Genomic DNA, 17,620 nt, shown 5'->3' with positions numbered 1-17,620 from the left:
TCCTTCCTGCTTTCTCCTCTAGGGTTTTGATGGTTTCCTGTCTCACATTCATGTCCTTTCTCCATTTTGAGTTTATTTTTGTGAATGGTGTAAGAAAGTGGACTAGTTTCATTCTTCTTCATGTTGCTGTCCAGTTCTCCCAGCACCATTTGTTACAGAACTGTCTTTTCTATTGGATATTCTTTCCTGCTTTGTCAAAGATTAGTTGGCTACACTTTTGTGGGTCCAATTCTGGGTTCTCTATTCTATTCCATTGGTCTATGTGTCTGCTTTTGTGCTAATACCATGCTGTCTTGATGATTACAGCTTTGTAGTAGAGGCTAAAGTCTGGGATTGTGATGCCTCCTGCTTTGGTCTTCTTCTTCAATATTATTTTGGCTATTTGGGGTCTTTTGTGGTTCCATACAAATTTTAGGATTGCTTGTTCTAGCTTCAAGAAGAATGCTGGTGCAATTTTGATTCGGATTGCATTGAATGTGTAGATTGCTTTGTGTAGATTGTATTGACATTTTAACAATACTTATTCTTCCAATCCATGAGCATGGAATGTTTTTCCATTTCTTTGTGTCTTCTTCAATTTCTTTCATAAGCTTTCTATAGTTTTCAGCATACTGATTTTTACATCTTTGGTTAGGTTTATTCCTAGGTATTTTATGATTCTTGGTGAAATTGTGAATGGGATCAGTTTCTTTATTTGTCTTTCTGTTGCTTCATTATTAGTGTATAAGAATGCAACTGATTTCTGTACATTGATTTTGTATCCTGCAACTTTGCTGAATTCATGTATCAGTTCTAGCAGACTTTTGGTGGAGTCTTTCGGATTTTCCATATATAATATCATGTCATCTGCAACAAGTGAAAGCTTAACTTCATCTTTGCCAATTTTGATGCCTTTGATTTCCTTTTGTTGTCTGATCACTGATGCTAGAACTTCCAACACTATGTTAAACAACAGTGGTGAGAGTAGACATCCCTGTCGTGTTCCTGATCTCAAGGGAAAGCTCTCAGTTTTTCCCCATTGAGGATGATGTTAGCTGTGGGCTTTTCATAAATGGCTTTTATGATGTTTAAGTATGTTTCTTCTATCCCGACTTTCTCAAGTGTTTGTTTTTTTTTTTTTTTAAATGTTTATTTATTTTTGAGAGAGACAGAGACAGAATGTGAGTGGGTTAGGGGCAGAGAGAGAGGGAGACACAGAAGCAGAAGCAGGCTCCAGGCTCTGGGCTGTCAGCACAGTGCCCGACGCTGGGCTCGAACTCATGAGCTGTGAGATCATGACCTGAGACGAAGTCGGACGCTCAACCGATTGAGCCACCCAGGTGCCCGTCAAGTGTTTTTATTAAGAAAGGATGCTGAATTTTGTCAAATGCTTTTTCTGCATCGATAGACAGGATCATATGGTTCTTTTCTTTTATTAATGTGATGTATCATATTGATTGATTTGCATATGTTGAACCACCCTGCAGCCTGGGAATGAATCCCCCTTGATCATGGTGAATAATTCTTTTTATATGCTGTTGAATTCGATTTGCTAGTATCTTGTTGAGAATTTTTGCATTCATATTCATCAGGGTTATTGGCCTGTAGTTCTCCTTTTTTGCTGGGTCTCTGTCTGGTTTGGGAATCAAAGTAATGCTGGCTACATAGAATGAGTCTGGAAGTTTTCCTTCCCTTTCTATTTTTTGGAATAGCTTAAGAAGGATAGGTATTATCTCTGCTTTAAATGTCTGGTAGAATTCCCCTGGGTAGCCATCTGGTCCTGGACTCTTATTTGTTGGGAGATTTTGATAACTGATTGAATTTCTTTGCTGGTTATGGGTCTGTTCAAGTTTTCTATTTCTTTCTGTTTGAGGTTTGGAAGTGTGTGGCTGTTTAGGAATTTGTCCATTTCTTCCAGGTTGTCCAGCTTGTTGGCATATAATTTTTCATAGTATTCCCTGATAATTGCTGTATTTCTGAGGGATTCGTTGTAATAATTCCATTTTCATTCATGATTTTATCTATTTGGGTCATCTCCCTTTTCTTTTTGAGAAGCCTGGCTAGAGGTTTATCAATTTTGTTTATTTTTTCAAAAAACCAACTCTTGGTTTCATTGATCTGCTCTACAGGTTTTTTTTTTTTAGATTCTATATTGTTTATTTCTGCTCTGATCTTTATTATTTCTTTTCTTCTGCTGGGTTTGGGGTGTCCTTGCTATACTGCTTCTATTTCCTTTATTTTTTTTATTTTTTTTCCAATATATGAAATTTATTGTCAAATTGGTTTCCATACAACACCCAATGCTCATCCCAAAAGGTGCCCTCCTCAATACCCATCACCCACCCTCCCCTCCCTCCCACCCCCATCAATCCTCAGTTTGTTCTCAGGTTTTAAGAGTCTCTTATGCTTTGGCTCTCTCCCACTCTAACCTCTTTTTTTTTCTTCCTTCCCCTCCCCCATGGATTTCTGTTAAGTTTCTCAGGATCCACATAAAAGTGAAAACATATGGTATCTGTCTTTCTCTGTATGGCTTATTTCACTTAGCAAAACACTCTCCAGTTCCATCCACGTTGCTACAAAGGGCCATATTTCGTTCTTTCTCATTGCCATGTAGTACTCCATTGTGTATATAAACCACAATTTCTTTATCCATTCATCAGTTGATGGACATTTAGGCTCTTTCCGTAATTTGGCTATTGTTGAGAGTGCTGCTATAAACATTGGGGTACAAGTGTCCCTATGCATCAGTACTCCTGTATCCCTTGGGTAAATTCCTAGCAGTGCTACTGCTTGGTCATATGGTAGGTCTATTTTTAGTTTTCTGAGGAACCTCCACACTGTTTTCCAGAGTGGCTGCACCAATTTGCATTCCCACCAACAGTGCAAGAGGGTTCCCATTTCTCCACATCCTCTCCAGCATCTATAGTCTCCTGATTTCTTCATTTTGGCCACTCTGACTGGCGTGAGGTGATATCTGAGTGTGGTTTTGATTTGTATTTCCCTGAATGAGGAGCGACATTGAGCATCTTTTCATGTGCCTGTTGGCCATCCGCATGTCTTCTTTAGAGAAGTGTCTGTTCATGATTTCTGCCCATTTCTTCACTGGATTATTTGTTTTTCAGGTGTGGAGTTTGGTGAGCTCTTTATAGATTTTGGATACTAGCCCTTTGTCTAATATGTCATTTGCAAATATCTTTTCCCATTCCGTTGGTTGCTTTTTAGTTTTGTTGATTGTTTCTTTTGCTGTGCAGAAGCTTTTTATCTTCATGAGGTCCCAATAGTTCATTTTTGCTTTCAATTCCCTTGCTTTTGGGGATGTGTCAAGTAAGAAATTGCTACGACTGAGGTCAGAGAGGTCTTTTTCTGCTTTCTCCTGTAGGGTTTTGATGGTTCCCTGTCTCACATCCAGGTCTTTTATCCATTTTGAGTTTATTTTTGTGAATGGTGTGAGAAAGTGGTCTAGTTTCAATCTTCTGCATGTTGCTGTCCAGTTCTCCAATATTCATCAGGGATATTGGCCTGTAGTTCTCTTTTTTTACTGGGTCTCTGTCTGGTTTAGGAATCAAAGTAATACTGGCTTCATAGAATGAGTCTGGAAGTTTTCCTTCCCTTTCTATTTCTTGGAATAGCTTGAGAAGGATAGGTATTATCTCTGCTTTAAACGTCTGGTAGAACTCCCCTGGGAAGCCATCTGGTCCTGGACTCTTATTTGTTGGGAGATTTTTGATAACCGATTCAATTTCTTTGCTGGTTATGGGTCTGTTCAAGCTTTCTATTTCCTCCTGATTGAGTTTTGGAAGAGTGTGGGTGTTTAGGAATTTGTCCATTTCTTCCAGGTTGTCCAATTTGTTGGCATATAATTTTTCATAGTATTCCCTGATAATTGTTTGTATCTCTGAGGGATTGGTTGTAATAATTTCATTTTCATTCATGATTTTATCTATTTGGGTCATCTCCCTTTTCTTTTTGAGAAGCCTGGCTAGAGGTTTGTCAATTTTATTTTTTCAAAAAACCAACTCTTGGTTTTGTTGATCTGCTCTACAGTTTTTTTAGATTCTATATTGTTTATTTCTGCTCTGATCTCTATTATTTCTCTTCTTTTGCTGGGTTTGGGGTGTCTTTGCTGTTCTGCTTCTGTTTCCTTTATGTGTGCTGTTAGATTTTGTATTTGGGATTTTTCTTGTTTCTTGAGATAGGCCTGGATTGCAGTGTATTTTCCTCTCAGGACTGCCTTCGTTGCATCCCAAAGCGTTTGGATTGTTGTATTTTCATTTTCATTTGTTTCCATATATTGTTTAATTTCTTCTCTAATTGCCTGGTGGACCCATTCATTCTTTAGTAGTGTGTTCTTTAACCTCCAAGCTTTTGGAGGTTTTTCAGACTTTTTTCCTGTGGCTGATTTCAAGTTTCATGGCATTGTGGCCTGAACGTGTGCATGGTATGATCTCAATTCTTGTATACTTATGAAGGGCTGTTTTGTGACCCCGTATGTGATCTATCTTGGAGACTGTTCCATGTGCACTTGAGAAGAAAGTATATTCTATTGCTTTGGGATGCAGAGTTCTAAATACATCTGTCAAGTCCATCTGATCCAATGTATTATTCAGGGCCCTTGTTTCTTTATTGATCCTGTGTCTAGATGATCTGTCCATAGTTGTAAGTGGGGTATTAAAATCCCCTGCAGTTACCACATTCTTATCAGTAAGGTTGTTTACATTTGTGATGAATTGTTTTATATATTTGGGGTCTCCCATATTTGGCACATAGACATTTATAATTGTTAGCTCTTCCTGATGGATAGACCCTGTGATCATTATATAATGCCCTTCTTCATCTCTTGTTACAGCCTTTAATTTAAAATCTAGTTTGTCTGATATAAGTATGGCTACTCCAGCTTTCTTTTGACTTCAGTAGCATGATCGATAGTTCTCCATCCCCTCACTTTCAATCTGAAGGTGTCCTCAGGTCTAAAGTGAGTCTCTTGTAGACAGCAAATAGATGGGTCTTGTTTTTTTATCCATTCTGATACCCTGTGTCTTTTGGTTGGAGCATTGAGTCCACTTACATTCAGTGTTATTATTGAAAGATATGGATTTAGAGTCATTGTGGTGTCTGTAGGTTTCATGCTTGTAGTGATGTCTCTGATACTTTGTGGTCCTTGTAACGTTTCACTCACAGAGTCCCCCTTAGGATATCTTGTAGGGCTGGTTTAGTGGTGATGAATTCCTTCAGTTTTTGTTTGTTTGGGAAGACCTTTATCTCTCCTTCTCTTCTGAATGACAGACTTGCTGGATAAAGGATTCTCAGCTGCATATTTTTTCTGTTCATCACATTGAAGATTTCCTGCCATTCCTTTCTGGCCTGCCAAGTTTCAGTAGGTAGGGCTGCCACTAGTCTTATAGGTCTTCCTTTATAAGTTAGAGCCTGTTTACCCTTAGCTGCTTTCAGAATTTTCTCTTTATCCTTGTATTTTTCCAGTGTCACTGATATGTAGTGCAGAAGATCGATTCAAGTTACATCTGAAGGGAGTTCTCTGTGACTTTTGGATTTCAGTGCCTTTTTCCTTCCCCAGATCAGGGAAGTTCTCAGCTATGATTTGTTCAAGTATACCTTCATCCTCTTTCTCTCTTCTTGTGGAATTCCTATGATACAGATATTGTTCTGTTTGATTGCATTACTTAGTTCTCTAATTCTCCCCTCATACTCCTGGATTTTTTTTAATCTTTCTTTCTCTCAGCTTCCTCTTTTAGCATAATTTTATCTTCTAATTCACCTATTCTCTCCTCTGCCTCTTCAGTTCGTGTTATGGCCACCTCCATTTATTTTGCACCTCATTTATAACATTTTTTAATATCTCATGACTATTTCTTAGTCCCTTGATATCTGTAGCAATAGATCTCTGCTGTCCTCTATGTTTTTTCCAACCCAGTGATTAATTTTATGACTATTATTCTAAATTCTTGTTCTATTATATTGCTTAAATCAGTTTTGATCAATTCGTTAGCTGTTGCTACTTCCTAGAGTTTCTTTTGAGGATAATTCTTCCGTTTCGTCATTTTGGGTAGTCCATGCAGTAGGTCCAAACTGCAGGGCACTTCCCCTGTGCTGTAGGGAGTAACTTGTGTTGGTTGGCAGGGCCACAGTCAGACCCGATGTCTGCCCCCAGCCCACCACTGGGGCCACAGTCAGACTGGTGTGAACCTTATCTTCCCCTCTCCCAGGGTCAGGACTCACTGCGGAGTGGTGTGGCCCCTGCCTGGGCTACTTGCACACTGCCAGGCTTGTGGTGCTGCTTCGATGGGATCTGGCCAAGGGCATATTAGCCGGGGTGGATCCACAAGGTGCACAGGGGCAGGAGGGGCAGGCTTACCTAGCTTTGCAATGGGTGGTCCCCTGCAGGAGGAGCCCTGCAGCTCCGGGAGGGAGGCAGACCCGTCAGAGGGATGGATGCACAGAAGCACAGCGTTGGGTGTTTGCGTGGTGCAAGCAAGTTCGGTGACGGGAACTGGTTCCCTTTGGAATTTCGGCTGGGGGATGGGAGAGGGAAATGGTGTTTGCCTCTGCCTTTGTTCCCTGCCCAGCTGAGCTCTGTCTTCCAGGGCTCAACAACTCTCTCTCCCAGCATCCTCTTGCCCTCCCTGCTCTTGGAGAGCAGAGCTGTTGACTATTAACATTCCAGAAATTAAGTCCCTCTGGCTATCAGAACTCACGCAGTCCGGCCCCTCTACTTTTGTGAGCCGGACTTTGGGAGCTCTGCCTTGCCGCACGGGGTCCCCCTCCGGTGCCCTGACTCCTTCCTACCAGTCCTTGTAGCATGCACCGCCTCTCCACCCTTCCTACCTTCTTCCATGGGCCTCTTGTCTACGCTTGGCTCCAGAGAGTCTGTTCTGGTAGTCTGGCAGTTTTCTGGCTTATTTACGCAGATGTGGGTTGGAATCTAAGCGATCAGCAGGATGAGGTGAGCCCAGCCTCCTCCTACGCCACCATCTTCCATGCTTCAGCCCCTAAAAAAATTGTTTAATGTTTATTTATTTTTGAGAGAGAGGTAAAGACAGAGTGCAAGTGGGAGAGGGGCAGAGAGCAAGGGAGACATAGAATCTGAAGCAGCCTCCAGGTTCTGAGCTATCAGCACAGAGCCCGACACGGGACTCCAACCCATGAACTGCGAGATCAGGACCTGAGCTGAAGCTGGACACTTACCTGACTGAGCCTCCCAGGTGCCCCAGGAAAGCTGGGTATCTTAAAAGTTATGGTTTCCATGTTTGTTCATAATTTTAAAAAGTATTTTTAATTTTAAATTAACCCCTTTCTCTTTTTATCTGAGGAAAAACAATTTTATTTGTAGTATTTATTATAAGTATCTTATTTTATAGTTAGTAACCATTTAATTTTTTAATTGACATGTGATCAGACACTTAGCTCAACTTTGGGAGGAACCTACTGATTATATCAAACCTAAATTGACAAATCTTTGAACTATGACTGGCTTTCATGAAAATATCACTGTCTTTTTTTTCTCCTGAGAGAAACACAGTGCCCATTTCTTTAAGAATCTGACTACTAATAACATAATTATAGACCTCTTAGTTTTTAGGGCATCTTTTTATAAACTTAATGATGTGATACTATATTTAAAGTTTAATGTTATACAAACTATTATTTTCATAATTTTATTATAGAAAGAAATACTAACATATTCAATTGCTCCCTTTTGTAGAAAGAATACTCCTGCGGGAAGAGGAATCCTACAGACATACTTTAATGCTCTGCCTCCCCTTCCTCTTATTGTTGTGGTGAATCTGCATTCAGGTGGCCAGGTATTTGCATTTCCTTCAGAACAGGCAATCACTGAACAAAACCTTTTACTGTGGCTTAAGAAGTTAGAAGCAGGACTTGAGAATCCTATCAGTAAGTTTTCTGTTTTAATACACAAAGTTCTATATTTTCATAGATTTTTAAACTTATATTATAACTAATGAATGCTAAAATTAATTGAATTGTAATGTTTATAAGTATCCTAAATATTAATATGTTGATAGAACTATCCATGGGACAGTCTTTTTGGGGGTATTTATTACTCCCATAAATTACTACCATTAAGTTTAATGATAGTAACTAACATTTATTAAATGCTTAGTGATTCACATGTGTTATCTCATGAATTCTCCTAAGAGTCATAGGAAGTATTGTTACTCTAGAAGAGTAAGATAACTAGTTTAAAGTCACATAATTAACCAGTAAATGAAGAAACTTAGATTCCAACCAGCATCTCCTTTAGTCCAGAGCCAGAATTTGGAACCACAAGAAAATAGATCTGGGTTGAGAATTTACCTATTTATTTTTATTTTTATTTAATTTATTTTTTTATTTTACATCCAAGTTAGGTAGCATATAGTGCAACAATGATTTCAGGAGTAGATTCCTTAATGCTTCTTACCCATTTAGCCCATCTCCCCTCCCACAACCCCTCCAGTAACCCTCTGTTTGTTCCCCATATTTATAAGTCTCATGTTTTGTTCTCCTCCCTGTTTTTATATTATTTTTGCTTTCCTTCCCTTATGTTCATCTGTTTTGTATCTTAAAGTCCTCATATGAGTGAAGTCATATGATATTTGTTTTTCTCTAATTTAGCTTAGCATAATACCCTCTAGTTCCATCCATGTAGTTGCAAATGGCAAGGTTTCATTCTTTTTGATTGCTGAGTAATACTCCATTGTGTGTACACACACACACACACACACACACACACACCATCTTCTGTATCCATTCATCCATAGATGGACCTTTGGGCTCTTTCCATACTTTGGCTATTGTTGATAGTGCTGCTATAAACACTGGGGTACAAGTGCCCCTGTGCATCAGCACTCCTGTATCCCTTGGATAAATACCTAGTAGTGCAATTGCTGGGTCGTAGGATAGTTCTGTTTTTAGCTTTTTGAAGAGCCTCCATACTGTTTTCTAGAATGGCTGCACCAGTTTGCATTCCCACCAGCAGTGCAAAAGAGATCCTTTTTCTCTGCATCCTCACCAACATCTGTTGTTGCATCAGTTGTTAATGTTAGCCATTCTGACAGGTGTGAGGTGGTATCTCATTATGATTTTGATTTGTATTTCCCTGATGATGAGTGATGTGGAGCATTATTTCATGTGTTGGTTGGCCATCTGGATGTCTTCTGAAACAGGAAGAAATAGAAAATTTGAACAGACCCATAACCAGTAAAGAAATTGAATTAGTAATCAAAACTTTCCCTAAAAACCAGAGTCCAGGGCCAGATTAAATTTCCAAAAATTTAAGGAAGAGTTAATACCTATTCTCTTGAAGCTGTTCCAAAAAATAGAAATGGAAGGAAAACTTCCAAACTCTTTCTATGAAGCCAGCATTACCTTGATGCCAAAAGCAGACAAAGACCCCACTAAAAAGGAGAACTATAGACTGACTTTCCTGATGAACATGGATGCAAAAATCTTCAACAAGTTATTAGCCAACTGGATCCAACAACACATTAAAAAAATTATTCCCCACAACCAAGTGATTTATACCTGGGATGCAGGGCTGGTTCAATATCCACAAAACAATCAATATGATTCATCATATCAATAAAAGAAAGGACAAGAACCACATGATCCTCTCAATGGATGCAGAGAAAGCATTTGACAAAATACAGCATCCTTTCTTGATAAAAACTCTTAAGAAAGTATGTATAGTAGGATCATACCTCGAGATCATAAAAGCTATGTATGAAAGACCCAATGCTAATATCATCCTTAGTGGGGAAAAACAGAGAGCCTTCCCCCAAGGTCAGTAACAAGACAGGGATGTCCACTCTCACCACTGTTATTCAACATATTTTTGGAAGTCTTAGCCTCAGCAATCAAACAACACAAATAAAAGACATCCAAATCATCCAGGAGGAGGTCAAACTTTCACTCTTCACAGACAACATGATACTCTGTATGGAAAATCCAACAAAACATTCCACCAAAAACCTGCTAGAACTGATCTAAAATATCCCTAGCATTTTTCACAAAGCTAGAACAAACAATCCTAAAATTTGTATGGAACCAGAAAAGATGCAAAATAGCCAAAGCAATCTTAAAAAAGAAAAGCAAACCTGAAGGCATCACAATTCCAGACTTTAAGTTATGTTACAAAGATGTAGTGATCAAGACAGTATGGTACTGGCATAAAAACAGACACATAGATCAATAGAATAGAATAAAATGCCCAGAAATGGACTCACAAGATATGGTCAACTATTTGACAAAGCAGGAAGGAATATCCATTGGAAAAAAGACAGCCTCTTCATCAAATGGTGTTGGGAAAACTAGATAGCAACATGCAAAAAAAAAGAAACTGTACCAGTTTTTTATACCTTACACAAAAATAAATTCAAAATGGATGAAAGACCTAAATATGAGACAGGAAACCCTCAAAAATCCTAGAGGAGAACACAGCCTCTTTGTGACATCAGTCATAGCAACTTCTTACTAGAGACATCTCCAGAGGCAAGGAAAACAAAAATAAAAGTGAACTATTGGGACTTCATCAAGATAAAAATCTGCACAGGGAAAGAAACAATGGGCAATACTAAAAAGTAGCCTACAGAATGGAGAGAATACTTGCAACATACATATCTGATAATGTGTTAGTTTCCAAAATTTATAAATAATTTATCAAACTGAACACCCAAAAAACAAATAATCCAGTTAAGATATGGCCTGAAGACATGAATAGACATTTTTCCAAAGAAGATATCCAGATGGCTAATAGACACAGGAAAAGATGCTCAACATCACTCATCATCAGGGAAATGCAAATCAAAACTACAATGAGGTATCAGTTCACACTTATCAGAATGGCTAAAATTAACAATACACAAAACACCAGATGTTGGTGAGGATGTGGAGAAAAGAGAACCTTCTTAACATTGTTGGAAATGCAAACTAGTGCAGCCACTCTGGATAACAGTATGAAGGTTCCTCTAAAAGTTAAAAATAGATCTACCCTACAATATGACAGTTACACTACTAGATATTTATCCAGACGAAATAAAAATATTGATTTGATGGGATATATGCATCTTGATGTTTATAGCAGCATTGTCAACAATAGCCACATTAGGGAAAGAGCTCAAATGTCCATCAACTGATGAATGTATAAAGAAAATGTGTGTGTGTGTGTGTATTTATATACATACATACATGCATACATACATACATATAATGGAACATTAGTCATCATCATTTTGATTTTCATTCAAAAAAAATGAAATCTTGCCATTTGCAACAGTATGGATGGAGCTAGAGTGTATTATGCTAAGCGAAATAAGTCAGAGAAGGACAAATACCATATAATTTCACTGATGTGGAATATAAGAAATGAAACAGATGGACATAGGGAAGCAAAAAGAGAGGCAAACAATAAAACAAACTCTTAACTATAGAGAACAAATTGAGGGTTGCCGGAGAAGAGGTGGGTGGGGGGATGGGTTAAAACAGTAATGGATATTAAGGGCACTTGTGTTGAGCACTGGGTGTTAAATGTAAGTGATGAATCACTAAATTTTATTTCTAAAACTAATATTACACTATGTTAAGTAACTAGAATGTAAATAAAAACTTGAATCTAAAAAAAAAAAAAAACTATGAAAAAGATGAAGAATACAATTGCAAGGAAAAAAATGTTAGAGGGAATCAAAGTAGATTAGAGAATGCAAAGAATGGATGGAAGGGTAGTGCAAATCATTCAAGCTGAAAAGCAAAAAGAAAAAAATAATTAAAATGATGATAGTTTAATAGATCTCCGAGACAACAAGCAGATGGACATTTGCATTCTGGGGGGCATGGGATGCTTGAGGGAGAAAGGGGCAGAAACATTTGAAGAAATAATAGCTGAAAACTTCCCTAACCTGGGGAAAGAAATAGACATGCAGATCTAGGAAGCACAAAGAGCCCCAAGTGAATCCAAAGAGGTCCACACTAAGACATAACCATTAAAATGACAATAATTAAGGATGAAGAGAGAATCTTAAGAGCAGCAAGAGAAAATCAACTAGTCTTACGGGTATTCCCTTGTGTGTAACTCTCAGCTGATTTTTTCACCAGAAGCTCTGCAGGCCAGAAGGGAATAGCATAATATAGTCAAAGTGCTGAAGGGAAAACCTTTCAACCCAGAATACTCTACTTGGCAAGGTTATCATTCACAATTGAAGGAAAGACAAAGAATTTGCCAGACAAACAAATATTAAAGGTGTTCATCACCAGTAAACCAGCCTTACAAGGAATGCTAAAGAGACTTATTTAAATGGAAAAGAAAAGGCCATAACTAGAAGGAAGTTATGAAAGGAAAAAAATCTCACTGTTAAAAGCAGACATAAAGATAGTGGATCAGTCACTTATAACTAGAGTGAATATTAAAAGACAAAAGTAGTCAAATCTACCATCTCTAAAGTTATTAGTTAATGGACACACAAAAGAAAAAGATGCGTAATATGACACCAAAGACATAAAACTTTGGGGCGGGAGAAACTAGTAAACATGTAGTGCTTTTAGGATGTTTTCAAACTAAAGTGACCATCCATTTAAAATGGACTACTTTATACAGAGTGTGTTTTATATGAACCTCATGGCAACCACAAACCAAAAGCTATAATAGATACTCAAAAAATAAGGAGAAAGGAATCCTAACATTAAAGAAAGTTATCAAGTCACAAGGAAAGAGGACAAGAGAATGAAGGAACATATTGGAACTACAAAAACAACTAGAAAAATGTTAACAAAATGGCAATAAGTACACACCTATCAATAATTATTTTTTTAAGATTTTATTTCTAAGTAATCTCCACACCCATTGTGGGGCTTGAATACACAATCCCAAGATCAAGTGTTGCATGCTGTACTGACTGAGCCAGCCAAGCAACCCTCAATAACTACTTTAAATTTAAGTAGGCAAAAATGTTCCAATCAAAAGACACAGAGTAACTGAATAGATGAAAAAAGTAAGGCCCATCTATATATTTCCTACAAGAGACTCACTTCAGACTTACAGATGCAGACTGAAAGTGAAAGATTGAAAAAAGGTATTTCATGCAAATGGAAACAAAATGAAGCTGGGGTAATACTTCTATCAGGAAATATAGACATTAAAACAAAGACTGTAACAAGGAACAGTGAAGGGCATAACAATAACAAAGGGATCAACCCAACAAGAAGATTAACAGTTGTAAATATCTACGCACCCAACATAGGAACACCTAATTATATAAAGCAAATATTAACAGACATAAAGGGAAAAATTGACAGTAATACAATACTAGTAGGGGACTTTTAACACTCTGGTTACTTCAATGGAAAGATCATCCAGACTGAAAATCAATAAGGAAACAGTGAGTTTGAATGACATAGTCCATTAGATGGACTTAATAGATATATACAGAACATTTTATACAAAACAACAGAATACACATTTATTTCAAGTACATATGGAACATTCTCCAGGAAAGATGACAGGTTAGGCCACAAAACAAGTCTCAATAAACTTAAGAAGAATGAAATCATATCATGCATTTTTCCCACCACAATGGTATGAAACTAGAAATAGAAGGAAAAAAAGCTGGAAGAAAACCCCACAAACACATAGTGGTTAAACAACATATCACCAAACAACCAGTGGGTCAACAAAGAAATCAAAGAGCAAATTAAAAACAAACAAAAAAACAAAAAACAAAAAAACTAGAGACAAATGAAAATGGAAACTCATGGGTTCAAAATGTTTGAGAGGCAGCAAAAATAAGAGTGCAGTCTATAGCAATATAGACCTACTTCAGGAACAAGAAAACTTATACACCCTTATACCTAAAGGAACTGGAAAAAGAACAAAGCCCAAAGTTACGGAAGGAAGGAAATAATAAAGACTAAAGTGGAAATAAATGAAGTAGAGACTAAAAAAATAGTAGAAAAGATCAATGAAACTAAGGTGTGATTCTTTGGAAAGATAAACAAAATTGATAGACCTTTAGCCAGACTCATCAAGAGAGAGAGAGAGAGAGACAGAGACAGAGACAGAGAGAGAGAGAGAGAGAGAGAGAAGACTCAAATACCCTCAGGATGAAAGAGAAGTTATAACACCACAGAAATACAAAGGATTATAAGGGACTACCATGAAAAATTATATGCTAAATAATTTGACAACCTAGAGGAAATGGATAAATTCCTAGAAATTTACAAACTTCCATGACCAAACCAGGAAAAAATAGGAAGTTTAAATAGACCAATTACTTCCACCAACATTGAATCAGTAATAAAAAAACTTCCAACAAACAAAAGTTCTAGACCAGATGGTTTCACATGTGAATTCTACCAAAAATAAAGAATTAATATCTATCCTTCAAAGTATCCCAAAAGTCTAAGAGGAAAGAATTCTTCCACATTTATTCTATAAGCCCAGCATTACCCTAATACCAAAACCAGACATAGATGCTACAAGAAAAAAAAAAAAAAAAGAAAGAAAATTACAGACCAACATCCCTGATGAACATAGATGAAAAAATCTGTAACAAAATATTAGCAAAATGAATTTAAAATATATTGAAAGCATCATTCAGCATAGTCAAATGGGATTTATTTCAGGGATGCAAGGATGGTTCAGTATCTGCAAATCAATCAACAGGCTATGCCACATTAGAAAAATGAAAGATAAAAATTATGTAATCATCTCAATAGATGCAGAAAAAGCATTTGATAAAATTCAACATCTGTTCATATGAACGAACTCTCAAGAAAATGAGTACAGAGGGTATGTACCTCAATATAAGAAAGGCCATATACATCAAAACCACAGCTAACATCATACTCAATGATGAAAAGTTGAAAGCTTTTCCTTTAAGATGAGGAACAAGAAAAGATGCCCATCCACTCTCACCACTTTCCTAGCTATAGCAATCAGACAAGAAAAAAAAAAAATCAAAGACATTCAAATTGATAAGTGGAAGTAAAACTGTCATTATTTACAGATGACCTGATACCATATATAGAAAACCCTAAAAACTCTACCAAAAAAAACTATTAGAACTGATAAATGAATTCAATAAAGTTGGAGGATACAAAGTTAATATTCAGAAATCTTTTATGTTTCTAAATACTAATTATGAACTAACAGAAAGAGAAATTAAGCAAACAATCCATTTACATCTGCATCCAAAAAAAAAAAAAATACGTAGGGATAAATTTAGCCAAGGAGGTAAAAGACCTGTACTCTGAAGACACTGATGAAAGAAATTGAAGACAACAAATGTAAAGATATACCATGCTCATGGACTGGAGGAATTAATACTGTTAATATGGCCATACTACCCAAAGCAATCTACAGATTCAATGCAGTCCGGATCAAAATACCAATAGTATTTTCACAGAACTAGAACAAATAATCCTAAAATCTGTATGGAACCACAAAAGACAGCCAAAGCAATCTTGAGAAAGAAAAACGAAGCTGGAGATATCACAATGTCAGGTTTCAAACAATATTACAAAGCTATATTAAAACAGAATGGTACTGGTACAAAAACAGACACATGGATCAATGGAACAGAAGACAGAGCCCAAAAATAAACCCACTCTTATATGGTGAATTAATCTACAGCAAATGAGGCCAGAATATACAATGGGAAAAAGACAGTTTCTTCAATAAATTGTGTTAGGAAAACTAGATAGCTACATACCAGAGAATGAAACTGGATCACTTTCTTATACCATACACAAAAATAAACTCAAAATGGATTAAAGACCTAAATGTATAAAACTCCTAAATGAAAGCATAGGCAGAGGCATCTAGGTGGCTCAGTTAAGTGTCTGACTTCAGCTCAGGTCATAATCTCATGGTTTGTGGGTTTGAGCCCCACACCAGACTCTGTGCTGACAGCTCAGAGCCTGGAGCCTGTTTTGGATTCTGTGTCTCCCTCTCTTCTCTGCCCCTCTCCTGCTAGTGCATGCACATGGTCTCTCTCTCAAAAACAAATAAACTTAAAAAAAAAAAAAACGCATAGGCAGTAAACTCTTGGACATCAGCCTTAGCAATATTTTTCTAGATGTCTCTCCAGGCAAGGGAAACAAAAGTAAAATAAACAGTTGTAACAATATCAACCTAAAAAGCTTTTGCACAGCAAAAGAAACTATCAACAAATGAAAAGGGAACCTAATGAATGAGAGAAGATATTTGTAATGATACTGTAAATGATATATCTGATCAGGGGTTAATATCTAAAATACATAATGAACACATATATCTCAACACCAAGAAAACAAATAATCCAATTTAAAATGGGCAGAGGGCCTAATTTTTCCAGATAAGACATACAAATGGCCAACAGACACATGAAAAAACGTTCAACGTCACTAATCATCAGGGAAATGCAAATCAAAACCACAATGAGATCTCACCTCATACTAGTCAGAATGGCTAGTATCAAAAAGACAAAAAATAGCATTGGCAAGGATGTGGAAAAAAGCAAACCCTTGTTCACTGTTGGTGAGAATGTAAATTGGTACAGCCACTGTGGAAAACAGTGTAGAGATTCCTCAAGAGATTAAAAATAAAATACCATGTGATTTAGTAATTTCAGTTCTGAGTATTTACCCAAAGAAATTGCAAACACTAATTTGAAAAGATACATGCACCCCTATGTTTACTGCAGCATTATTTACATTATTTACAATAGCAAAGATATGGATGCAACCCAAGTGTCCATAGATAGATAAAGAAGTTGTGATATTTATACACAATGGAATATTGCTCATCCATAAAAAAGAATGAAATCTTGCCATTTGTGACAACGTGAATGGACCTAGAGTGATGCTAAATGAAATAAGAGAGAGGAACACAAATACTGTGTGATATCACTTATATGTAGAATCTAAAAAACATAACAGACACAGAACTGGTTTTCAGAGGGGAGGGGATTGGAGGAGGGATGGACAAAAGACACAAAGCGCATTAAGAGGTACAGACTTTCAGTTATAAAATAAGTCATGGGGATGAAAAGTACATCATAGGGAATGTAGTTAATATTCTAATTTTCTATGGTGACAGATGGTAACTAGATGTATGGTGATCATTTCATAATATATATAAATGTCAAATCATTCTGTTGTAACCTGAAACTAATTTTGTATGTCAACAGTACTTCAATTAAAAAAAATAAGTAAAAAAGGTGGTGATGTTCAAAGGTACAGAAACCTGAGCTCATTATCCAACCTCCTTGATTACTAATGGTGTGGCTCTAGGGAAGTCTTTGTTTCCTCCTCTGCAACTGTAAAATGAGATTAATAGTTCCTACTGTATGTCACATAATTATTTTAAAAATCAAGTAAAAGTAATGTACATAAAAATACTTTGTAAGGTGTAAAATCTGAAGTATTACCATTATTCTTATAGAGATCCTTTCATTCAAGGAACGTCAGTAGGGCTCTGATTCCTCAACTCAAAATTACCAAGAGGAAAGAACCAGAGTTATTTTCTTTTTAGTTTCCTGAGACTGGTGTATCTTCCATTGTAATTTTGTTAATGCCTTTGCCAAGTCACTCTTTGATTTCCATTATTTCTTTATATCAGTGTTCCTATTCTTAAATTATTCGTGCAGCCTCTGCA

General features: G+C 36.9%; 1 protein-coding gene across 3 annotated transcripts in view; it reads left to right on the top strand.

The window, feature by feature from the left end:
• Window positions 1-17,620, top strand: part of TXNDC16 (thioredoxin domain containing 16) — a 136,226-nt gene that overhangs the window by 105,768 nt on the left and 12,838 nt on the right. For all 3 annotated transcript variants that reach the window (XM_007097565.3, XM_042989701.1, XM_015544486.2), the window contains one exon: window positions 7,697-7,887. In XM_007097565.3, coding sequence (XP_007097627.2) covers window positions 7,697-7,887 — 191 coding nt within the window. The remainder of the gene's footprint in view (window positions 1-7,696; window positions 7,888-17,620) is intronic.

This window comes from Panthera tigris, chromosome B3 (assembly GCF_018350195.1).
Source record: "Panthera tigris isolate Pti1 chromosome B3, P.tigris_Pti1_mat1.1, whole genome shotgun sequence".
Taxonomy (NCBI): domain Eukaryota; kingdom Metazoa; phylum Chordata; class Mammalia; order Carnivora; family Felidae; genus Panthera; species Panthera tigris.
Note: the sequence above shows the minus strand (reverse complement) of the source record. Positions and strands in the feature narration are given on the sequence as shown.